This window comes from Temnothorax longispinosus, chromosome 8, assembly GCF_030848805.1.
Source record: "Temnothorax longispinosus isolate EJ_2023e chromosome 8, Tlon_JGU_v1, whole genome shotgun sequence".
Lineage (NCBI taxonomy): Eukaryota > Metazoa > Arthropoda > Insecta > Hymenoptera > Formicidae > Temnothorax > Temnothorax longispinosus.
In genome coordinates, this window is record NC_092365.1 from 17,993,954 (window position 1) to 18,020,423 (window position 26,470).

Below are 26,470 nucleotides of genomic sequence, written 5' to 3' on the forward strand. Positions count from 1 at the left end.
GAATTCGGCACGTGCATTGGAGCTTGGGCTGAGTAGACCGTAGAAACTGCGTGCGCGAGAGCCACGGTCTTCCGGCCTGGTAATCGACGCCAACCTGTTCCATGAGATTCTTTTTATTCCGCTCCCGAGAAAGCAAAAGTTGGCCGTGACGCTCTCGACCTTCCGCGGCTCGACTCGAAAAACGCGTTTAAGCAATTAATACCGCGAGTATGAATGAACTCCATCGATTATTTTTTTTATCGCCGACGCGTATCTTTGTTATATAAAACTTTTCAAATTGATATTACGAGATTTAATCGCAGACGCGATTCCGAAATTCCGTTTTTTAATCTAACTTTACAAAGCATGTGTCCTCCATATCACACTTTCCTGCGATTTAAACGTTCTCCGTTCTCGGCGGCAATCTTTTTTTCTCTTATCTGATCGTTGTACCTTTTTATGTAAACGAGGCCATTTTTAAATCGCTATGTACAAGCGAAAGTCGAGCAGGTGTATACTTAAACTACCAAACTCGGACATTTGATTCTAAGTTCTAAGGGGATGCTTAAAAATTATGCCAATAGCTGATAAAAATAGATTCGAATTGTTTAGATTATATTGAAAGATATATAAATACTTTATGAAGCGATTATATCTTTTAAAGAAATATTTAAGTTAGGCGTAAGTTGCCTAGTAAGTTATAATCGCTCAAAATAAGATATTATTGTTTTTGAATTTACTTTTAGGCAATTATATCTTCAAGTAAATAGTGATTTAGATAATTACTTTGATATATTCAGGTTCGGAGTGAAATTATTCAAGACTTGCAATTTTTCTGCGTTACATACACTGATCTGATGTTATTAACTTTCATTTTAAGCATGCTTGTAGAAACGAGCGACTAAAAATAACTTATTTGTGATATTTCATTTAATGACTATTATTCGTTCCATCTGCATTTGCATATCCGTTTCCATCGTTTCCAACTATTTGCATATTCAAGTAGATAAAATGAAGAAACTTTAATAAAGATGTAAAGATCTGTCTGGATCATCTGGAATATGCCACACCTTATGATAAATTTTTGTTCTTAGTTCACAAAAATAAATTAATCGAAGCATATGTTTTTATTGTACTTTTTATTCTATAAAAATTCCAAAATGAGTTAATTTATCGCATAATCCACTAATCCACGTAGCTTTTTTCATATTTTTGTATACAAAATGTATTATCTCTATTTATTATCTTTAGTTATCATTAATTGAAAATTGATAAAATACGGACTTTTAATTTCTAAATTAAGTTGTTTAATATTTTCGCTCTTTTATTTTAGTTACGTGTTATTTAAAGTATTCTAAAGTAACTTTTTTATTTTTGTTTTAAAGACGTACAAGATATGTTATATAAAATTATATACATAAAGGTAGGTAAAGAGAGAAAAGGTATGTTAAGTCAAAAGTTGCGCGTATCAATTGCTCGATTGCTCGGGGCGGCTGGTGTCCAATTAGTGCCGAAAAAGAGCATCTCTCCGAGGGGGATAATCGAGCCACTGTCTTTTCTTTCCTGTTTCCCTTCAATGTAAGAACGTGACACGAAGGACCGACCGGCTGCTCGGAGAAAGGACGAGGCGGCGGCAGACATCATTCGTGCATTTATACGATCGCGGCGTACGCGGGGCATCTGTTCGTTAACCACCTGTCGGCAGGTGCGAACCGTACACCCGGCCCCGTTACCCCGCGCAGTTGGTATCAATCGGCCCTTTTGTTTTTGCCGGTCTGTTCCTCGAAGTCATTCCCGTTTTACTACGACGTAGTACGCACGACACGCGATAGCCTCCGCCGCATGTTATCGGCCCATACGGTGTGGTCCCCTTTTTTTTCACCCTGACCACGTAAAACCCTTTAAGCTCGTGGCACGGTAAACAGGAAGTCGCCGTTCTCCTCCTCTTCCCCTCTATCGATGGTCCTTCAGCGCAGGTTGCATGTGATGCGTAGGGGGCACCTGCGATCTCTCTGGATTTATCGTAAGGGGACTCGAGTCCCCCAATCTCGGTTATTCTTGACAACTTTTATTAAATTTCGATGCCTTTTCATTATTTCGTGATTTTACTTCAAGCGTGAAAATAGGTTTCCGATATGATTTACTTTTACGTGTATTTTGACGCAAGAGATCGCGACGCTTTCAACGATTGAAAAATTATTACGATGAGGCAAGAAATAATTCTTTTTTTATTTGTGTTACAGGCTGCGATACTCCAACAGACTGCCGAATACATATACCAATTAGAGCAAGAGAAGACACAACTGCTGTCACAAAATAGCCAACTAAAACGGTTGATAAATCAACACGAAGGTGATGTACCTATCAAGAAACGCAAACCCGATACCCAAGCCCAAGGTAATTCTTCGTCGACTTTTAAAATGAATCTATATTTTGTACAAAAATAATGATATTTTGTATGTATATTGTGCGAAAAAAATTTAATTTCTATTTTCGTAAGTTAAAAAATCTTACAATAAGAAAGGTTCTCCATAAAAGAATTTGTTTCAAGTGAAGCATGCCGTGAAAATACAACGATAATACCAAAATGTGTCAGTAAAATATCACGGTCGTGTTGCTTGCGCGCAAATATTTGTACGCATAAAAAGCAATGGAATTAACGTTCATCGTCCATCGCATAACGAGATTTTCCAAATGGACCTGAATTATTTATCGCTCGTGCGACCGCGATTGCAGTGTCCCGCGTGAATTTGGGATCGTAAAAGCAAAAAGCGGAAACAATCGGTGCAGAGCGCGAAAAGTTGCGCGGATATACATTGCAATCCGCTTATTTCACGGTTTTCCCGCTTTTATACGGCGCCACGTCCAAGTTTCTATAAGTTATTTTTCAATTGCGAAATTGAATTGTTGCATCTCCGAAACTTCCGCTCGAAAATAAGTAAATAACGTAGTATTTTCGAATAAACACGGCTTTATAGATTTTGGCTTTTATGGTAAATTCGGCCGCGCGCCGTCACGATATATGTGCAAAAACCGGCAATCTATTTTTTTTAATTTTTTTTTTTAAATTCATTTATAATCACCGAATCAATACATCAGTGACGATATTTCGCGGCAAGAGTGGCAAATTTTGCAAGCAAGAATTTTTTAATCTCGCGTCGACAACGTGGTCAATGCGGACGCATTTTGAGAGAGCCGTTTGTCATTTTCGCGAAAGTAATTACATTCTTCGTGACTCGGTATCACGCCGAAGGGATGTATAGGATATTACAGGAGGGAAGCTTAATGTAATATAACGAAGTGATGGTATCGCTTATATAATAAATGAAAAATTTCCACGAAATTTAATTTGATTTGTGAAACTTAATTCAATTGTTATCTACGTGAAGGAGGATCTCTTAGGAGGAGGTTCCGATATTTTATTACTTTCTTGATCGAAAAACGAAGTAAGTGGGAAGGAGTGTCTTCAATATTTAAGATGGTATTTCCAAGTATATATAATATTGAAACTTTTTGTCTTAATAATTGTTTTGTCTAAATAATAATTAAATCTGTGATGTGTCGTTGCACATGCATCGATATTGAGAAGGTAATATCACCGGAAGGTTAAACTTTCGGGGGATTGTAAAGGGTCCAGAGAAACGGATGGGCAACGGCAACGTCAGGATCATCCTCGAAAGTCTTTATTACTTCGAGGGGCTAAATACAAGGGGCGATTTAAGGGTACTCTCCTGTTTCGACGCCGGTGGCGTTTCGGCGACGTCGCCGTCGCGGCGGTGTCCCCGTCGGAAAGTATCTGTCGCGAACTTCGGCCGAGACAATTTCAATTTCCGGTTCTATCGTAAATTAGTTTCCTCCGTTCGATGGCACGGCGATATTCAGAAAGTTCGTCGTCGGCTGTGCGACGAAGCGGATTTAATGCCGACGAACCACTTTTATCGATCAATCGCGGTTAACCCTCCCGATTGCCTTCAAATGTTATCCCCAACATTTACAATAATTATTTGCCCGATGAAATAACGTTTCACAGTCGAATGTATGGAGAAGAGAGCTAAAATTCGTCTTGGTTTATTTAAATGGAGTTTGTGGATTTTCTTTAAAATTGTAATACAATCATAACAATGAAAAATTAAGATACGTAGAGATATATAGAAAGAAGATATATTTATTCTATGCACATTTTATTTAAATGATTAGAAGAGTCAATTAAAGTCATAGGTCATAGGTATTTAAAATGAGAAATAAATAATTGAACGTTATAGTGTAATGGGAATTTAATTTTTAATATTCCTCATAAAACCATATACACTGAGAACCCATTTTGTTGAATCAACTAAATCCTTGTTTGAATATAACAAAAATTTGGTTCACATAACAAAAAATTTTTTAACATAAACTAAATTTTTTTGTTATGTGAACCAAATTGTTATATTAACTAAAGAATTTGTTTGCCCATATCCAAACAAGGATTTAGTTGATTCAACGAAATGGGTTTCTCAGTATAACGAATTGAAAACATTAAAAATAATTTAACAACACATCTCTTTTAAATTCATATTAAGCTGGGGAAAAATGAGAACCAACGCCAACGGCGCTCGAGGTCGCGATTGCGATCTCGCTGATAACAATAGCCGATAATCACAATTACCGTTGGAAATCACATTAATTAATAAATGTTTGGTTGATTGAAAATGTTTGCAAGAACGATGCACAATTTGCCGCACCGTTACCGCGTTGTAATCCACTGTAATGTTCTACGATGTCAAATAATGTGCAAATGAAGTGACATACAGGAAAACGTTACGTTCACTTCGCTCTAATATAACATTGAAACAAATGGCCTGGCCTTTGATCCGCGCGAAGTGTAACGGTCTCTATATTTGCTCTATATCGTAAATAGTGGCCAGATTTAATTTCGCTCACGATCTCGCATTCATTTATATCACGCGGGACTGGTTGTATTCATTTGTACACTGGCATGTCCGCCGGAAATCTAAAATACGTTCCGAAAGTTCATTGCGGTTATTCGCCGACTGTAATCCGATTTTACGAGCCTTTCTCATAAATTAGTTTCATAAAAACATCGAGTCGTTTTACCGTGAAAATTGTTTTTTACGCGCAGCTATTTATCTAATTCCATAACTTTGTGTAAATGTCGCGATGTTTGAAAAGTAAAGGCAATCACAGATGCGAAAAGAATTTTTCATAATTTTTCTTTGTTTTAGTCAATCTTAGCGCTGATCAATTGAGCCCAGGGGATCGATCACGTAATTTTACGTTAAACTTTTCACTTTTTGCTCTATCCATTCCGCGTGAACTTTTTTTATTATTGACGAAATCACGTTTCCACGTTTCGTCGAGTTACATGATCACGAGTTTATCTGAAAATTTCCACACTTCACGTTTCCACTCTAGGGGGAAAGTTACGTGATCGCTGCCCTGATGCGCCTATTTACTGGAAGATATTGTGATTTAATTTCTCTCTCATTTTGGCTTCTTCTGCTTTCTCAGGTGTTGTCGTTAGTGTACCAATGCACGTCAGCGAAAGCGGCGACGAGGGCTTGGGCAGCATGTCCCCCGAGCCGTTGTCGGTAATCACAGTGCCCACAGAGGTACCACAACATTCCGTTGTGAACCCCGACGTAGAGCAGCTCAAGCGACAGCTAGAAAGGGAGCGTCACGCGAGACTGCATTTAGAGAAACAGATGAGAGCAATTCAGACCCAGTTGTATCCAGAGAGATTCCGGGACAATCAGCTAATCACTTATCAGCCCCACGAGGTAACGTTTCTCTTTGGCATTGCTTTCGTTAATTTTTTAAGAAGCGAAGTAAAAGTGGACGCTACTGTACAAAAATTAATCGATAAAATATTGAGAGAAGAAAAATCGGTTACGTAAATGGAATTGGATCAGCAATATAGAACTTTGTGTATAAAATTGTGATTGTAGAAAACGTTATAAAAGCATGATGTAGAGGCCTTAACTGAAATATCATAGTCTATGAAAACATGTTCGAGCGATTTCGATTGCCGGGAGATCGCTGTTCGCGATACAGAAAATAATTCAACCGTAAACTCGTTCGACCCTCGAGGATTTAAATGCTTCCCGGTTGAAAGATATTGCAAACATTGTTTTAATTGCTCACGTAGATAGCTGCGTCTGATAACAGGTCACTGGCAACGTTGTATACCGTTTTATTATTTCGATTGAATCGATTTCTTTTTTCTTTTTTCCCCTTTTACCTGACGGCGTTCCGCGTACAAAACAATCGATCTGGCCTTCGCTGCGAATGAACAAATCGCGAAGGGACAGGTTTCGCAAGTGTACGATAATAAAAAAAAAAATTAACGAGAATCGCTACTTGTTCTAGGTGATCGAGCACACGGATAACGTGCTAGCACAGGAAACGGAAGAAGCAGTGGCCTCGCTTCAGGTGGTATCGGTCATGGCTCTGCCGCCGGTGGGCTCCAATCAAACCGTGGAGACGTCCAGCCCGGACCCGAGCTCGCCACCCTTGTCGCCACAGCCGACCGACATGGTGACGGAAGAGATCAAAGAAGAGATCAAAGAAGTCACCTTCACCCAGAATCAGGTGTTCACGGCGATGGAGGAACCGACTACGGACTCGTATTCGTCGTCAAGTCGTGTCACGTATGCCACTTCGTCCTCCGCAGATTTTAAGACTGGCTCGCCTCAGTACATCACCACGAGTCCCACCAGGTCCTTCTCACCGGCCGCCGAGCCTCAACGGCTACCCAGTGTCCTAGAGGCCGCGATGAAAGCTGAACCCAAAGTCGAGGTGGAGAGGTACGTGACTCATTTATTTTACTTTAAATATGACCATTCAATCTTAATTATTGTTTAAAATGTAAAGGGTAAGAAAAGATCTAAGTGAATAGTTGGTCCGCTTGAAATGACACCTAGTTTACTTTAAATATCTAATTTGTCTAATATGACAGTCACTAATGTCACATGGCATTTTCTTACACGAATAAGAGTAGGGTGGTTTGGATTTTGCACTAATGAAAAATTCCTCAATCACACAGGTTGCCTTCCCCATCGAACTCTCTGGACGACGGTACGCAGACAAGGTTATACATCGCGAACACGTCCCGACAGAATCTGGAAACGATCGTCGAGGCGATACGTCACTTGGAGGGCGACCATCTATTCAGCGATGAACCTGCGCAAGATATGCCACTGGCACTGACCAACAAGCAACAGCAGCAGCAACAACAACAACAGCAACAGGCGGCGGCGAACTCGACGTCAACAAAGTCTGCGACCACTACGTCCGCTTCCTCTTCTTCCTCCTCGTCCTCGACGACATCTGCCACGGCAACACCCGTGAAACAACGGATACTGCATGCCGACCATTTCCTCCAATTTCATACGCAACAACAGACCCAGCAGCGGCCGGGCGTGATCGTGGTGAAGCATTCGTGATCCAGCAACACCCCACGTCCCGTACACTGAACGGTGCATTCAAAACGACGATGTATTCTGCTTCATCGCGCGAAATCATCGTGATTTATCATTCGAAAATGAGGAATTCCTTTCAGCCGACCCAAGAGATCGAGCGCTCGCAGAAATGGGAGAGGTGATAACGATCGGGATAGAATATCATGTGCATTCTTCCTTTGCGCTGAAGAACTCGGAAGATATCCTGCGAGATGCATGAAGGGATCGGATTTTACATATGTTCCTACTACGCGCTTCGTTCGCCTTCGCCTCGACAAGGCTGTTAAGAAGGATAATGCATGCAATCGGAAGATTTTTAGATAAAGGACAAAGTGATTTTAAATCGCGGACGTTAGTTTATAGGTGAAGGCAGAGCTAACTTCGAAGCTTGACGAAAGGATCCTCATTGCCGAGTTGTCAAAACGAAACGACGTTATCGCGCTTTATCTCATGTAAATACTAACGATTCCTGCTGATCAATTCCGACGATCGCCACGAGATCGCTTTGAATCTCGAAGAATCCCTCCCCCCTCTCTCCTTCTCCTCTGGAGGAATATCCTCTTTTCTCGCGAGAAAGTCACGAGGATAAAAGAGGACGTTTCTCCTTCCGTTTTAGTAGGTAGAACATTTTTAGGACTTAAAGCGAGTACTACTACCGCGGTAATATTTCTAGCATAAGGCTGCGTATGCTGTATGATATACATATATACAACATTACATACATATATATTATTTGTAAAGAGTATAAAATATATATACATATTTACGTTCTTTTTTTACATTGTTACGGAAATGAAAATACGAGATGACGACGCGAGGAAAAATATTAAGATATAACGACACGTATATACATATATATATAAATATATGTATATGTATGTATATGTTCTTTCGATACTTATTACGGGGTTACCACTGGATAAGCGCGAAACGACTAGAAGAAAGTGGAACTATCGAACAACAACAAGGTGTTAATCAAAATACATCCGCTGCAACGTTTAATATTTGACATACGTTAGAAAAGCACCGGCGAAGCGGAACTCGCGATCGGTCAGTTCGATCCGCGCGCGCGTATGACTCCTTTCTTCTGTGTTTTCGTGTCGCGAGTTGAAAATTCCGTTTAATCTGTGCCAAATATCCCCAGAGAGTACCCTTTTGTTCCTTCGTAGTAGATGTAATGTTCGTGATGTAAAAGCGATGGCGCCGGTCGGTACATTTAGTAGACCGAAAAAGCAGCGAGTCCACGATCGCTCGTCCTCTCTAACTTACTCGTCAATGCGATACACGGCGACCTGGGGATGCCGTTTCTGTTCAGTAAAGCGGCGGCTTCTCCCGGCTGTCATTCCCGTTGCGTCGCCGACCACAACCGATCTCCCTATTGGATCAATAATTAGCGTCGTTCAACGCTAATAATCGCGCAAGGGCTGAAGGGAAACCGGGACGAGTTTTTCTATCGAGTCATCGTCGGGCCGATGTCTTGCGATTTTCTTCGCGACTTCACTTTTAACCCTCTCGCGTACGATGCTTTGTAGGAGTTTTTCTACACGACACACGGATTTCTTATAGCTTGCGGATACGAGACTAAGAGGCTTGGAATTTACAATTTCTCGTGCCTTTTCGAGGAGAGGAGCGATCGGCTTTCGGAAATGGTTGAACAATCGATCGACCGGCGGGGAGAAAAGGGCTGCAAACGTTTAGTTTTTCTTTTACTTTTTTTTTCGTTTACACGCGTCTATATATTATGTGCATTGTATTTTTTTGTGTTTCTTCTCTTTGTGCGAGTATACGGTTTCACCGAGTGTATTGTACAAGCGTTATCGCTCGTCGAGTGTAGGCCCATAGACCAATTTTTAATCGATTAGTATGGATCCTTTCGCCTGTAATTGACCATTATTACTGATACTATTACTATTATTACTACTATTAATACTACTACTTTTTTTTTACAATGACGTTGATTGGTGTACGAAAGCGAACATGTGTTTAAGAGTTTAATGCATAGATATCTACGCCTACAGAAATTAATTTTAAGTACTTTTTAAGTATGTAAGTTAGCGAGCAAACAAAGTAAGATGAGACGGTAAGAAGTACAATTAAGATTTTTAGTTAACCTAGCGATTAGGATAAATATAGGAATTGTTTAGCAGAGTATGCAATTTGAAATACATCCAGGTTAATATTGTCTATCTGTACGATAAATGTGAACGCTACTCCGTAACTATATTGCGTGTATATAATACCTTTTAGCGGATATCGCATAACACATGATCACCTAGCTGACGTACCACGCTAGAATAAGATAAAACCTCGCCTTTCGTACGTTTCGTCGTTTACATTTAATTCACGGCATCTCATTTCGACGGCGCGTATTTGGATATTTTTTTATGTACCATTGACATTCTCACCGATTTTTTCCCCTTAGTACGCAGAGATATAAGGACTGTATTAATTTTTTGGGGAACTAGAAGAGGGACACGTTTAGCGGAGCAATTATTTCCGAAACGTACGAGAGGCGTTTTATAGGAGATACGATTCTATCTTGGGCTTTCGACATTCGCGATGAAAGTGTGATCCCGGCGTTTCTGAAGTCGCGGATCTCGAAGGTAATGTACAAAGCTCGATGTCGACGTTCACGCGAGGACGCACGAGGGCCTAAAAAGAATAGACAAATTCACCCTCGTTTCCATCTTTCGTATTTTCTCTACGATTCTCTCCCCAACGGTACAGAACTATAATAAACTCACGGCATTTATATCTTCACGGGACAGGACTTGTCGCCAAATAGAGACGGTCGTATCTTCTGTATCTTATCGCGTTAGATTCTGCAGTGACAGAATCTACGAGGTATGACGAGCGTGCTATCTTCATTACTTGGGCTCGATGCGTTGTCAAGTCAAACGGAAAAAAGTCGCCGGGAAGATTTTTTTGAAAATACGAAAATGGACACGACGTTCAATGAATGACAACAAACTGAATCTTTTCCACGCGAGTCCGATATGTACGTTTCGATTTCCCGCATACGTCTGAGTCTTAATAGTTTCGAAAATCTCGTGCGAGTATCTTCGGCGCTTCCATAATACATACACACACACACACATACACATATATACACATACACATACGAAAAATATATACATATAAAAAAAAATATATATATATATACACGTACGGAACTATATACGTACGTATCAAGTATACGAGTGTTATGCACATACGTGCTGCACGCATTTGAGGAATCTCTTGGCGAGATCCTCGAATTTCGCAATCGGTACCGATTCTTTCGTTCTCCCTTAACTCGTTTCGTTTCGGCGCGTTTCTACTTGATTCTGCGTAATCCTCGGCATCCCAGTGTGCCGCGATTTGTTCTCGATGGGTGGCAGAATGCAGGAGAGGACCGAATTGAAAAAGAAATTATAACACATCGCTGCGCACGTGTTGAATAAGATCGGCATTGTTACGGCAACATCATCGCGACGGTCGTGAAATCGAATTAAATTTTAAGCTACTTGATTGAATTGAACGAATCTTTTAATTATTAGCTGTGTTGGTTTGATGTGCGAAAAGTATTTTATCACATTCTTCATTACATACTGATATCATTTGCGATCGCATCAATGCTAGCGTGTGTGTGAACAGAAAGTTTCATATCTGATATTACTAAAAACTTCTTCTAATTTAACGGAGTACATTAGTCATTAAAAAATCGTAAGATTAACATGTTAAATATTTATGTTATATATTATATTTTATGTTATATATTATGTATTTTAATTAGAATGTTCTCGCGGAATAATGTAAGTCTATTAATAATGATAATAATTATTACAATCATATCTAAAGTTTATATTAGATATTAGATATTAATACAATTTTTTGCGTTTACAGCAAAATTCGCATTTAATGTTGTTGGACTATTCACGCTATCTGTGATACAACTATTTTGCAACTATCGATATTCCGTCAGATTTTAACGCGTTTTATTTTATATATCTCTGACTGTTAATCGTTCACTGATCTAACACGCCCGTTGAAAGTAGACTTGTATCGAACAGCCGTGATACACTCGATTATTTATAGCTTATTGTTCAGCAAGATTTAATTACAAGCGAGCAGTAAGCCCGCTTCATTTGGGCATTCATACTACGTTGAACTCCGATGCGCTCGCGAATGTTATCAGTATGAATGATGATGATTACGTTATCCGTCTATCAGTAGCAACTTAACCATAAAATAACCATAGCTTCTGAAATACACCGAATAATTCTTCTTTTGGACGCAATGACATTTATTGTCTTGGAAACAAAGAGACATTTGTTTCCATTAAGCTTTCGTTCAATTCCAACGAACTCGATACGATAAATCTTTTGCATAATGTAACACGTGTGACACAGTAATTGTCTTGCAATTTGCGTTTCATGGAAATTGAGAAGAAAATTTACAAGCAATTTAAATAATTGTTTAGAAACAATTTTAAAATGCTCGCAAAATGCCAATTCTTACCTATATGTGTTTTCCCGATAGTTTTCCGAGATTATTCCGATTATCGCTCTTAAAATCAGTTGCGACACGTGCGTCACGATGCGCGAAGGAATTTGAGAAATCTTTATCGAAAATTTTAAATGTCGTCGATACGTTTGCGCGAGTTTTAAGGGTGAAGACTCGAAAGGTTGATCTTCGAACGGGGTATCTCATCCACGAGAGAGAGAGAGAGAGACAACGTAAAGAAGTTCCATTGGGATTGTAACTAGCGATAGATTAAACGGCCGCTCGAAGATCACACATTTCGTGAGGAAAGAGCTGTCACTGTCTGCCACGGTGACACGGACATTCGATCGACTCGATCGAATCTTTTTTATCGTTGAATATATACATATAAAGTATAAAAATAAATATATATATATATACATATGCATATATATATGTATGTATGTGTATATATATAATACTATGGCTCCTATAACTTCTCTACAGCTTCGTTGAAAAACAGAAAAGAATAACAGTTCGCAGGATACTGTTTAACTGTTAAAGAAAGTCGCTGATAGAGTAACGTAAGGGTGTTGATGAGGGTGATAGAAAGTGTGGATGTGTAAGAAGGATGAAAAAAAGTGACAGCCGATCTTTGGGAATTGCGAGAGCGTGGCTGTGCGAATCGCGCGTGCGATCACGAGAGCGACGAGGAGGACTTTATACTGTTTAAGATTAATCCCAATTTGTACACGTCGTGGCAAATGGCGACTGAGAGTGGCGCCGAGATTAACTCAATCGATCGTCTTCAGAAGACCACGGATTTACGTCGTGGAGGGAAGTAGCGAAATTTCTTTCGGGGTAAAGGAAACGCGCCGGAGTGGAGAAAACTCGAGCGGTATAAAAGAGTTTTAAAAAAGGAGACAGGGATAACTCGTCTTTCAAACTTTTCTTCTTTGAAAGATCGGGATGACTTTTGGACGTCTCGGAATGTCTGCGATATTAGAATAGTGTCTTTTACACACAGTCTTCGGGTATTCGCGTCCAAAAGAAGAAATTTAAAAAAGGAAAGGAACTAATTGAAGCCGACATCGTACCCGTTCGCCTTCTGGAGCGCGTTTGACGCAAGAATCACAAATTTGTCACATGTATGAGTAAATGTATCTAGCATTTGATTAAGGTCCGATACCTTTTCGGGCGGAGTTTTTGGTATCCCATCAGAAGCTCTCGCATCTCATTGGACTTATAGTAGTAGTCTCTGCATCAAATTAAGATTACGCAACAAGGCTATTTTTAAAGTATTCTTTGTGGCTACGATAAGGTGTGTACACATACATAGGCTTTTTTGCTATACCGATCTCTGTCAGCATTGTATAATGTAACAACTTAGCTTCTTCAATTCTGTTAAGCTTAGCAGCTTCATATAGCGGTCTTCTATTCTCATTATAACCTGGTAATGCTCCGTAATTCAATAATAATTCACATATTTTATAAATATATCGAAAAAGATATATATTAAAATTCGGCGACGAAAACGTTTCGCGAAATCGAGTAATTATTTTTTTAATCGGGCCAGCATCCCGCTCTCTTTCGCCACGGGCCCGCCAGGAAAGATGTATATAGCGTAAAACCATAAAAAGCGTTAGAGTACTGGCGGAAGAATGTACAACAGAGAAGTAAATAAGTAGATAGATTTGGTAGAAAGACGAGTGGGAAGAGAATGAGAGAGAAAGGAATAGGGAGTGCGTGAACACAAGAGAATACTAGACGGTTATGTAGATCGTGCTTATAAAATAGCGTGGTAACGAGTAGATAACGACAGATTCCAGAAGTCGTTTTTCAGGAACAGAACTGAGTAGCGTGAGCGTTCTCTTGGCGTGAATTTGCGAGCGGAAGAAAAGAAAGAAGGATGTGGGAGTGTGAGTGTGCGTAGATGTAATTTGTAGTGCGCCGAAAAGATATTTCCTTTTTTTTTTTTTTTTAAGTTCTTGAAATACATTTCTTTTTCTTTTTTTCTTCTTAAACGAAACATTTTGACTGGACTTGAAATCATATCGAAACTCCGTATCCGTCGACTGAAGAATGATCCGGGCTCACGCGGCGCGTGGTGAACCAAAGACGTGCAATATAACAATTATCGTCAATATCACAGAAATTGAGAAAAGAGAGCTGCGACTGAAGAATTCATTCGTATATCGTATTTGTCCAGCGTAGCTCTCGTTTAACTTGAATTGAGAGGACGAGGGAGAGAGTTGGTATTATGACCATCAGACAAGCAGAGCTCATTTACATCCTCGCGAGAGTCTTGAAGGCGACTGAAGATATAATTTTTTAAAATATGACGAAAAAATGACGTTACATACCGGCTCGAAATAATTTTTTTCTTGAAATATTTCTGTCTTTTGTAACATTTATTTACGTACTTCTTGAATTTCCGCATTCGCATTCAGAAATCAATATTAATGATAAACATTGAGTGAGAAGTATGTAACTATTTGTCAAAGGATAGAAATCTAATTAGTAAAATTTGTGTCAAATTATCTCTTTCGAAGTTTAGTTTTCATTTTTTCTTTTCGCGACTTGTTACATTTCTCGCAAGTGATCTTAAACTCGTGTGGTTAGCGCCGCGAGTAGTAATGAAATTGCCTGAAATACGTAATGACATTTTCAGTAATTAACGTTATCTGAAAAATGTCGAGAAAATATACCAACTATCAAATACGCACTAAACGAGACGCTTTACTCGAGAAGCTCGAGAAATTCACCGATATACTCTTGATTTTTTTTAAAGGCATTGAAGACAACTAGACAACTTAATATTATAACACGACTAAGAATAAGCAGAACGTCTAAGAGAAGCATAACGTCGACCAAATAAAAAAATCCTGTTAGAGTTTCATAGTGCAAGACCGATACAGAGGATTAATATGATACAGCAATGCATCGCGTTGTATGTGATAACGAGAAGTGGATAAAGAATTTGCAATTTGTCTATTTCAATTATTAATGTAACAATATACTAGTCTAATTATTAGGAAATCGAGTTTCGTAAAAATTTTAAAAAATTATATACAGGACATAGAATAAACGAGTGTAATTGAATTATTGTCGAGTAAAAATTGGTCACTGGAATTTACAAATATTGATATATCGCTCATATTGCAAACACGCGATGTATTACTCCAGTTTTACAATTTCCATGGACCGTCCAGTTGAAGAGAAAGGAGAGGTTTACCGAAAAAAAAAAAAAAAATAACACGTGGCTCCTTTACAGACCATCTTTTTACACTAATAATAGTCAATTCGAATTTAAAAAGTGTTCGATCGTCTATTCCATTAAGATTTCAGTCGAGGAATCTACCCGTTGGTATTTCACAATTTACACAATACGCGAGATAACTCGACTAAATTAGGCTCGAATCGTCGATTGTGAAAAATAATGAATCTCAATCAATGAAAATTTGGCTATCCGCGGATAATTAATCGCGGAATTTTTCTGACTTCAAATAGAACGTATTACGATTCATAACAAATACAATTTTAGCAAGGGCGGTGGTAAAACAGCGCAATCGAATAAATCTAACAGACGGACGAACCGAGTCGACGAATCTTTTCACGTTCATCACTCGAAGTTACTATTTGTCTACGCAAGTCAAAGAATTCCAGGGTTGCCAAGTGCAGTAGTAGTCTTTCAAACTTCTTAAGAATATATCGCTTTCTTTTTTAACCTTAACACAATGTCATCAATCTAATTTTTACCTTCGCATTCAATTTTCAAAGAAAATGGAGACGGTATAAAAGGCACGTTTGCTAATGACTTTAAATTAAAGAATTAGATGAGCTGAAATTGATAAACCGGATGAGACATTGCGACACGAGAAAAAGAAAGATGATTCTTAAGAAAATGGATTTAGACAATTACTGCACTGACAATGAATCCTTCAATTGTTGCACGAGTTTTCTATAGTCACATATCTATTCAACGGATAAAGTCATCGTTTCATCTCTGACAATGACCACAAAGCAATTTAGCTTTTCTAAGCAAAAAAGTGAGAACAAGAGAAAGAGAGGTGGGGATCGTTCTCTTTAGAATACGCGCTTTTTTCTATGTGTAGACAACCGATAGCCTGACGCAATACGAGGAGCATCCTCGATGTAGTATCGAGTATCTCTTCTTTTTACAAAACTGATGAAACACAGGAGAATAACTTCTCGAGACTGAGACAAGAGAGCCGTGACACCGACGAGGGTATCGGGGTGAGCGCAATTAATTAATAATAATTAAGAAAAAAGTGGAGACTAAACGCGATTGAGAAAAAAGAAGAATGCAAAAGTTCCTCAAGTTCAAGCCGCGTTTGCCGCGTGCGTTCACATTCCCGATAAACGCGATTTTGCCTGACGAAGCGAATGTCGTCCGCACGTCGTAAACGCCGCCCACACCACAAGAACAGACTGCCATTGAGTTTCGAGTGTACTCGTTCGTAATAAATAGTTGTAATTGACCGGGACTAAGCCGATCTGAGAGAGAGAAAGAGAGAGAGAGCGAATGAGGGAAATGGGAGATGAATGCGTGACCGAGTGTGTTGCGTGATTTAGTGGCGGATTTACTGACGCAAATGAGCTCATTTGTCACCCTTGAAAATCGTTTTATAAATTCTCCCTCATAACTATTCCTTTCTTGTAAATTTGTACTTATTAATGAATAGCCGTAAATCTCGGTAACGCGACGCGAAGAAGAATAAATATTCAAGAGGCAATCATAAATTTCAATTAAAGATTCGAAATGAAAACGTAGTTGAAAGAATACCCTCTCTGAAAAAAATAAAAGAATGAAATAAATGTCTAGAGAAATACACGTCACATAGAAAAAATATAGAATTGAATTATCTAAGAGATATTGCTCGACACTTTTTTGTTTTCATCTCGAGTCTTTATCGCTCATCATTTAGAAATTTTTGAATCCATCACTGGGGTGAATGTACGAACGTCTGTAAGAGAGAACGGGACGACCGCGTGTAATCCTTCCGCGTGAAGTCTTCTTGGGCTGTAAAATCCAAATCTCTGTCACCAAGTTCTACCGCGAGAGAGGACGACGTCGTTCCTTGACGTTAGCCGGAGACACGACGCAGTCTATAAATTGGCCGTAGGATTGTGTTGATCGTACGTCCCGATAAAAGAATGAACTCGGGGACCGATTCGAGACGAAGATTAACGGCGAGAGATTAACGAGTTTGGCTGACTGACAATTTATTCTAAGAGAAGAGTCTGTGTATGAATCGGTAATATAAAATGGAAGGGAAAAAAAAAGATATAATTCTCTGTGATGTATTTCTATGATTTAATTATATGTAATTATGGTTATTCTTACGATTATGATTAATTAATATTATTTGCGAATAAATCGCTGTGCAAGTATCAATTAGTGACTAGTGTAAGACAAAAAAATTGCGCGATCGAGCATTGCCAAGAGGCATATATCGCGTTCCTCAGTATCCTAGATACTGAAACGTGAGAGATCGCACAAATCGTATAATTTATTGCACTATGAACACGATCGTTAATCGCCCCTGTCGAAAGTCGAAATATGGGAATCCATATATAACCGGAAAGAAAAACTGTTTAAAATTTCTTTCCGAGGAAGCCGGGAAAGAAAGGGAATAACGTTCAACAAAATACGTATTGATATTTTCGCGCGAGGATATCTCATTTTATCCGCGTTATTTATTTATAGCCAATGAGCGAGTAACAATATTATACGATTTTCTCAACAAGTATATTTGGTGCAAGAGGGTGAACTTGCAGGAATTATATATATGTGAATTTCTCCAAACGAAGAAATTCGCAAAATACTCGCTCATTTATCAGCACCTAATATCGCTGTGAAAGATTTTAAGAATTCGTCAGAAACGCGTGTAATATAATTACACATATAAATTTTATTGAGAAAAAATTCTATGTACGAGAAGAGAGAAATTAGAATAACATAAAGTAACTAATCGAGATTTTAAACAGTTAAGTTTCTAATTATTAATATATTTCTGCTTCCTCCCCCCTTATGCTTATCTTTAAGAATCAAAAACATGAATTCTCCAAGGAGTAAACAGTCTTGTGTGTCGATCATTGGTATTAATTACGTATGCTACGTAAAATAAACAGGGATATCGAAAATGAGGCGTGTCACGACGCTAGAAACGATCGAAGAAGCGATAGGAAAACTAGGTAGTCATTTAGAGTGCCAGGAAGGAAAGGAAAGAAAGAGAGAGAGAGAAAGAGATGAATTGAGAAAAAGAATGCGTCGATTTTTTGCGAGTGAGAGTGCGAGAAAGATTTTCGTCGATTAAGCTCCATAAAATAGTAAGAACACCGACTGCATCGCGGCGACTCGAGCGAATATCGGAAGTATACTCGTCAGTATTTGTGACGGGGAACGATCCACATAATTCGTTCGGGTCGGCGGATAGCGTTAAGAATTATGATTACTATCGTACGAGAAATAGAAGAGAGATATCGGATGCGGCTGGAAAAGAAAGCGGAGGTTTCGTGCTAAGGCGACTTAAGGCGTTTGAGAGCCCGAATCGGGTACTAACTCAGAACTTGGAGGAAATCGCCAATATTATACAGGGCGTCCTTGATCCAGGGCATTCCTTGGAATCGATATTTTCTCAAAGAAAATTTGAGCGGGAAAGAGGCTTCCGAGAGTTATTAGCGATTGAAAATGAAGTGCTTTTCGCAAAATAATCCTCGGAAGGCAAATAAGTGGGCAAAAACATATTTTGCGATTAGTTTAATTTAATGTAACGTTTTATCATTAGAGATTAGAAGATTGTGGAGAAGTACGAAAATGATGAACTCTCCTGATATTTTGTCTAAACAAAAATGGACTCTAAATTGGCCGAGGAAACTTGATTAAAAGGACACCCGACATTTCGACGACACCCTGTATTACAGGATTCCTTTCGAGAGAAACATGCGCGAAGCGATATATTCGGCTCTTATCTGCTATTTCTATTCTCGATTGGTACTTTGCCATGCATGATTATTCTGAATTTATTGAAAGAAGGAAATGACTGAAGGTGGTCATTATACGCGAAAATGTGCCGGCTACACTTCAATTCAAAATCACGTTTGTGAGATCAGAACGAAAACAAAATTGTTGTTACTTTTGCATCAAGGAATCTCATACGTTTGTCTGAATCGCTTACTGCGAAAATGTGCCGCAATAACAAAAATAAAAATTACTAACAAATAATTCATTCAGCAATCATTTAAATAATAAAATTGAAATAAAATTATTATATCACTTTTATCAATGCAAATATCAATGCGAAATATGTCATATTTACCTTCTGCAAATCAATGCAAATATCAATGCGAAATATGTCATATTTACCTTCTACTTTTTTTTTATTGATTATCAACAAAAGTTTTCTTTTATTGATCATCAACAAAAAGATCAGTTATATACACTTTAAGATTGATACAATGAAATAAATCGGAGAGTGATACTTCAGAGTTGTCGCGGCGCATTAATAGCGAATAATAGCGAGATTACCTTAGTCGGGCAAAAGCGAGCGAGAGAGCGGACATGGGAGAGAAAGAGATAGCGAGAGAGTGATAAAATGCGTTAGACAAAGATACGTAAAAGAGCGCGAAGTGTCTTAGAACTAATGGAATTCCTCTGCGCGAATGCACGGAACGCGCTAACACAAGCAGCCACCTCCGAACGAGAAGTCTTCAATACCATTTGCATATTGCTTTATTGTTACATGAACATTATAACGATATATTACATTTAAAAAAAGGAAGGAATATTACAGGTACAGCGGTACGCATACGATTAAAGCGTGAGTTCCACGACGCGACGGCGACGATCGCGCGGACAAGTTTTCGACATATATAGCTCGCGAGAACTTTGTCATTTCGCGCTCGGGATTTTCGAGAACGCGTTTCCAGCATCTCCGGTCTTTTCTCGTGAAACGGTCGCACGTGTCAAATTTTGACACGATTAAAAGTCGACGGTACAGAGAAAGGCACGATAAAAAATTTACCATCTGTCATTCAGCTAAGTGACTAGCTGATCGACAAATTTTCCAGGCCAATGAGATGTGTTTTACTTTCTTTTCCAGTGAAGATAAAATATCGTTTTTTCGCTTATCACGATAATTCTGGAGGAAAGTCGAGAATTATCGGCGGGTTGCGTAATAAATCTGATTTGCGCTAATCATGTCCGATCCGAAAGACTCTTCCGCGCGATCAGAACATATTCGAAACGTCCTGGAACACATACATACTTTTAGATACTACGCGTTACGTTTTTGTATTTACGATGAAAAATCTACGAGATGGGAGACGGACTTGCTTTTCCCTCTTTTCTACTACTTTGTATATTACCAAATAATCGTTAATTAGAAAAGTTATTGTAACTAGCGTTTCGTTATCTTAATCAACAAGATTTTATTAAGCGGAATATATAACGACGGCGAACGATATCGCTTAACCGTCGTTATCGCAACGATGCGGCCTGATTTACGCGTTTCTGTTGTTGCTTTACGTGATTTACACCATTTAATTCGCGTGTGTACTTGTCAACGAGCGGGAGATCGACGTTTATCACCGATTCTTCCTCCATCTCATTTCCCTTCGCCTATAAGAGAATCTTAGCATTCGAGTCACGTTGCGTAAAATAATGTTTTTCATAGCTCGGAAAGTCTGCCAGCATTTATTCGACTGATTATAGATACGCGAAACTACGTTGATACAAGGCAACGTTTAATAAACGTGATCTCCCGCGTGACAATTCTCCTTTTTAAGAATTTCTGTGAATCAAGTGGCATCGTTCCTGAATATCTCTCTCATTATACGATAAAGTATAATAAACCTCGCAAATCTGTCGACGTTGGAAAGCAATCGACTGGTTCCTTAGAAGCCAGAGAGCCAAGAGATTGCGCCAAGAGAAGTACAAATCATAAAAAAAAGAGAAAATGGAAAAGAGAAAAAGATGGTAAATGCGAAAAAAAATCATTCGAAGATGAGGTAATGTGACCAATACCGAAAAAGGTGTAATATTTGACTTTAGTTTCATCGCTTTTCATTCATTACCTTTGATTATATTATTGCTTGTAACATTCATTCGAAATACCTTGAATACAAAAAAAAAGTAATAAACCATGTTATCCGCTTGTTTCGTCCCTTGTATAAAACCCTACCTGTGATATACTAATAAAGCAAATTGGATTTCGATACGTGCGACTTTTGTGCAACAGTATATTCAATGATTGCGATTTATTTTATTTACGATAAGTCCACCGATAATTTATCGAAATATTTATTACGAGCTTTTCCTTTCGAATCTCCTCGCAAGATTAAGAAAAAAGAACTTTCTGCTCAAAGTTTAAAGTGTATAAATTGATAGCAAAAAGTGTATATAACTAAAGACATTATTACTAATATATTAATATATTATATAATATAAATTATAAATAATAAATCAATAAATTACTAGGAGCTGCAAAAGAGAGGTAAAAAAGGATCCTTTATTTCTTTATGAGAGAGAGAGAAAAATATGAGCACAACGCAGCGGATTTATTTCATTATGATTTTTATTGAAACACTCTTTAGGGTACACAAGCTCTATCCTAGGTAAGCATTAAAGTAAGTATAAAAAAATGAACAACTGCTTATGGAATCACAAAGTGTGGATGTCTGCCCTTCTTACAATCATTAAACGTACTTTTAACGTGCATACACGAAGGCACAACGATCCTCGACCCTTACGCGCTGAGTATTTCGCCGCGAGAACGATGTTGAAGTGATATCGCTGAGCCGATCGTGTAATTATAGCACAGATCTGTTCGCTTTAGTTGCTATCATTTTGCCTTTTTATGCAAGGAAGAACGGCTAAAACGGCCAGGTCTCGCGTTATTCGAAAGCAATCGATCGCTCGCATGGAGATCCATTGACATCCAATGCCCCAAAGGAACTAGAAAAATAGATTCTAGCTGCGCGCAAAACGCGTGATATCGCTATTACAACCTCCCCGCTGTAGGTTCTTTCGGCGCTCGTCGTCATGGCAAAATTATATACTCTCCGAGAACATCGACATACGAAATAAGCGTATTCGCTCGGTACACGCTTATAACACACAGAGTTCTGTCGTAAAGGGGACCGAGTGCCTTCTATACAAATTCATTACGCGATATAATATATCATGATAATAGAATCTATACTTCGTATTATAAATCTAAAAACTTATTGTACACATTGTAATATAGCTAGCTCATTGTAACGAATGTATCCTGATTATTCTCATTCAGCTCTCGTAAATTCTCTTTTTGAAGAAGGCCACTTGTTTCCGATTTTTCTTCCGAAAGAGCTTCATTCTTACTGATAACTGAAAACAGTTTGTCAGTGCTCTTGAATAAACAATTTAATTATTATATATGAGCGTAATTAAAATATCCTCGGATAATTGTCGTAATTATTGCGCTTCTTCCGCTATTGAATGCAGAATGGCATCGTCTCTGTAAGGCTAGTACAACGGCTATTCTCATATACTCAATTATAACAAGGCTTCACCTATTCTATTGTTTGCTTAACGTGTATTAAATAATCACAAAAATGAGACCAAGGTCCAAACGCGTCCTTTGGTCGGGACCATCAACCGAGAGGTGGTCTCGCACCTGACTTTAAATGAGAGTCTGTTCCTTATCGTCCATGCGATCGCAGGCGATATCTGTTGATGGCTTCTCTAACATTGCGATGGAAGTAAGTACAATATATAATTTCATGATGTTTCATCCAACATTACTTTGCTCCTAACGCACAGTATGGAAATTGAGTTCGCAAAATAAAAGTCTAAAAAATCCAACATATACGAAACAGGGAACAACTAAGCGCTCAGACATTTTTCCAAACTGTCCTGTTAATTACGTCCGACAGAATTTTATAGAAAAGCATAAGCTTAAGTGTTTCTTGCCGTATTTAAGCGGCAAATAAAAAATTTAGTCGCCCAATTCATCTAATCTGATATATTAATTGATATCTTTCTTGTCTATTTAACAAAGATTGCCATCAGATTTTCCTTTATTGCCGAGGCGATATACAAAGCGTGGAAAAATTTATTTATCTGATCGTAATGTTGAAAGTGCCGATGTACAGATTACGAGCATTCAGTTTATTCTCTCGAATTCAAGTTAGATATACGATCACAAGTGCAGGTAGGCGGTATTACATTTTCATAACTTCTACCAATTTTTCTCGACGATCAGCGCTAAATGACGTCGATTCGCCATTCAGCCCGACGACGCGAAAGTAAAACGGTAGCGATAACTGTAATAGAGACACTTTAATAATGGAAATATGAAGTAACTTACGCTTAAAACATCCTTAAACAGTAAAGTAGAGTATAAAGTATGACTTAAGTACAACCATAAAAACTTGGTCATTATTATGGCATTCGTATCCTTAACTACGCGGCTCGCCAGACCGCATCCCTTCTGACGGCGCGTCTCTTTATAAAATGAATCTACTACTCGTGTACGAGGCGAATGTCGTGATTCACGCGTGCGCAAATCGTGTTAGCTTTTCGGACAATGCACGATTACATACGGCATGTAGATTCCGACCCTCTTCGCGACTTTCCGGTTCCCATTCTCAATCGATGACAAAGAGTAACGAAGGTATAGTTCCGTGACAAATTCTTTATCTTTTGTAATACGTATTGGAGATTGAAAAATATCAACATTATTATAAAAAAGACAACATATATTGCATTATTATATTACAATAGCATGGATTATATCGATAATTTGTAATACTCGTCATTTTATCAAATAATTGACCTATACTTTTGTTTAAAATTTATCTCATTTGAGATATAATTTTTTACGTATCTGATTATTGAGAAAGAAATTTGCATCGCCAGGAAAATGATACGCAAACATAAATACTGCCAATATTTTTCCATCTCTAACTAAAAATTGGACAAATCCTTCCTTTTCCGCAACGACGAAGACAAAGTAAACGAAATATGCAAAACAATATTAAGCGATATGTTTTCGTCGTAGGGATAATTTTAATCGTGCTAAATATCAATCCTCAATTTTCTAGGTAGGAAAAATATTTGCGCGGTCATTATGTAGGATTTCTGATTTATGAACGGATCTGTTTTATATAGATTAGATTATGTATGTTATACGTACCGGAAGATCGACCATTGTTACTTGGGATCTTACAAAGTATCAGCTTCCACTATTTATGCTTCGTCGCGTTTCGATACCGATCTCGATACTCTTTATAACACGGCGTCGCCTTTCTCTATACGAGAATAACATTCTAGTAATTCGCTCCTCTTTTCGTGACCTGAACATATCCTCTTCCGCTGCGTCGCTATTTTTGATTATTCCACTTATCGTTAATCGACGATCACAGGAAGTACGCGGCGTTGATCAGGCTTTTGGGTCTTTCATATGTGACGTGTATGTGGGTGTGAGTATGTGTGTATGCATGTGTACAGCATGTATATACATGCAGTCGTGTGGCGGACGACGAGTTTGAATGGCTTTCGCAGCTGCGATATATTAATGCTGAAAGAATGGCGGAATCGCTGGCAGAAATGCATCGCGTCCTTCTATTCTTCTCCCTTGAGCTCCTGTTGCGAATTTTGATTAGTTGAACGAACGACGCCGGAGATCCACGGCTCTTCATCTGAACCGCTCTTTGCCTTCTTCAGCCCTTCGTCGGTCGAATCTGCAAGCAGAATTAAAACAACCACATTTGTATATGCTTGAAATTTAAATTAATGTAAGTATTAGAAAAATTAATACGATGTATTCAAACGGAGAGTTGAGTCCATAATAAGATTTAGCTTAAATATAAAGTCATATTTGGATCTCACAGATTCGATCCATTTCTTCTTGGTACGCATCACGCAACAATTTCATATTAATTCAATCATTTATAAAGTATTTTTTAAAGATAGAGATTTGTGGAATATATTAACAAAGAATGGTAGTGAAAGTGAAATACAGTCACATAACTAAAATTTAATTAATAAAACAACAGTCTTCTCTATGTTAATAATTTTATGTTAAAAAAGTCTTTTAGGTATATGAAATATATATAGATGCAAGACATATATTTTGGCGCATAAAATGTCATTGAAAATTTCATGTGACACTTTACGAACTGTGCCTTTTTCAATCTTGACCGCTGATGAACAGTTATCGCACTGCCGGTAATAAAACACGATACATGCGGAACGTTACCCGGATGAATAAATGGAAATTATACTTCGATATTTATGGCGTCGTTAATTGAAAGTGTCACTTCGGCAATAACTTAGGGCCGTATTTATAATCGTTATTTGAACCTCGAGAGTATATCGGGTAAAATATTTATAAACGGAATTTTATATATGGCTGGATGAAAAGTTACATTTTAATTGAAAATCAACTGAGATTGTACTCAGGAAAGGAGTGGAATAATCGTGTATGTAAATGAAATCTAACTTAAGTTTCAAGATGTAAAAAGTAGCGCTAAAAACGCACGTTTAGATGAGATTTGAGTTACAATTATAAACTGACTTAATAAAAATCTTAAATTTCAGATAAAAATCAAACAATCTACTAAAGACCTTTATGATACAAAACGCTGTACTTAATATTCCAAAGCGGTGCATCAATTTTTTATAATTGGAACGCAGCAAGATAACTTAATTCCACATCACTCATGCATGATTAGCCATTGACCGATAATTAAGCGGTTCTCTGGGAAAGTGCGCTGAACATATTACACGCGAATTTGGCTCAGCGCGGCAATTACACGCTTCCCGATAAAATTAGCGGTCTAATTGGGAAAGTAGCGTGATTGCTCACTGTTAAACAACCAGCGAGGCCGAGGGTATTCTATGTTTAGGCCTCGACCGGATACCCCGACGCGTACCAATAATTTGACGTAATTTAATAAACGCGACCCTGCTCTCTCGTCTGCGCGCGCGGGGTCGTGCGACTGTTATTACCGACAGTTTGATCGTATCTCAGTAGTGCGTAATGATGATGCACCTAGTCACTGGCATATAGTAGCGGCCCGATCATCGGTCATGCAAATTGGCGCTACAGAATGCGGCGGATCCCCCCCTTGCCCGATTCCCCCCCCCCCGTCTGATCCATCCCATCGTATACCGGTTTAGAAAACAGTATATCGATATTAAGCTTACGATCGTTATATTTGTACACCCGTAATTTATTGCGTTCATTAAGTTACTTCTTCGATTCCCCCGATGTTAAATCCATAATGTTCCGAGGGAGAGAGAATCATTTCCGAGGCCGAAAATCTGTAGCACGGTTGAGTATTTAATATATCGTACCTCTAGAAGAATACTGTCACAACTCAAAAATTCACAATTTTCAGGAGAGAGGAAAAACAATTTTGAATTGCGTGAGATAACTATAACGCAATTACAATTACGATATTTTGTTTTATAATGAGACTTTTACTGTTTCTTGAAGAGGTCTGCTGCGATTTACTTGTCAATTTACTTATGACACTATTCATCCAGCGATCGCAAC

The 26,470-nt window shown here is 38.4% G+C and overlaps 2 protein-coding genes across 5 annotated transcripts in view; one reads left to right on the plus strand and one right to left on the minus strand.

Moving 5' to 3' along the window:
• The window catches only part of Crp (transcription factor cropped), a 141,030-nt gene extending 119,885 nt beyond the window's left edge, over positions 1-21,145 (plus strand). The window contains exons 3-6 of the mRNA XM_071784911.1: positions 2,223-2,376; positions 5,491-5,759; positions 6,349-6,785; positions 7,025-21,145. Coding sequence (XP_071641012.1) covers positions 2,223-2,376; positions 5,491-5,759; positions 6,349-6,785; positions 7,025-7,424 — 1,260 coding nt within the window. The 3' untranslated portion in view covers positions 7,425-21,145. The remainder of the gene's footprint in view (positions 1-2,222; positions 2,377-5,490; positions 5,760-6,348; positions 6,786-7,024) is intronic.
• Positions 21,146-21,466: 321 nt separating this feature from the next.
• Sano (CABIT domain-containing protein serrano) overlaps positions 21,467-26,470 on the minus strand; it is a 135,342-nt gene continuing 130,338 nt past the window's right edge. For all 4 annotated transcript variants that reach the window (XM_071784910.1, XM_071784908.1, XM_071784907.1 and 1 more), the window contains one exon: positions 21,467-24,650. The gene's annotated coding sequence lies outside the window, so the exon portion shown is untranslated. The remainder of the gene's footprint in view (positions 24,651-26,470) is intronic.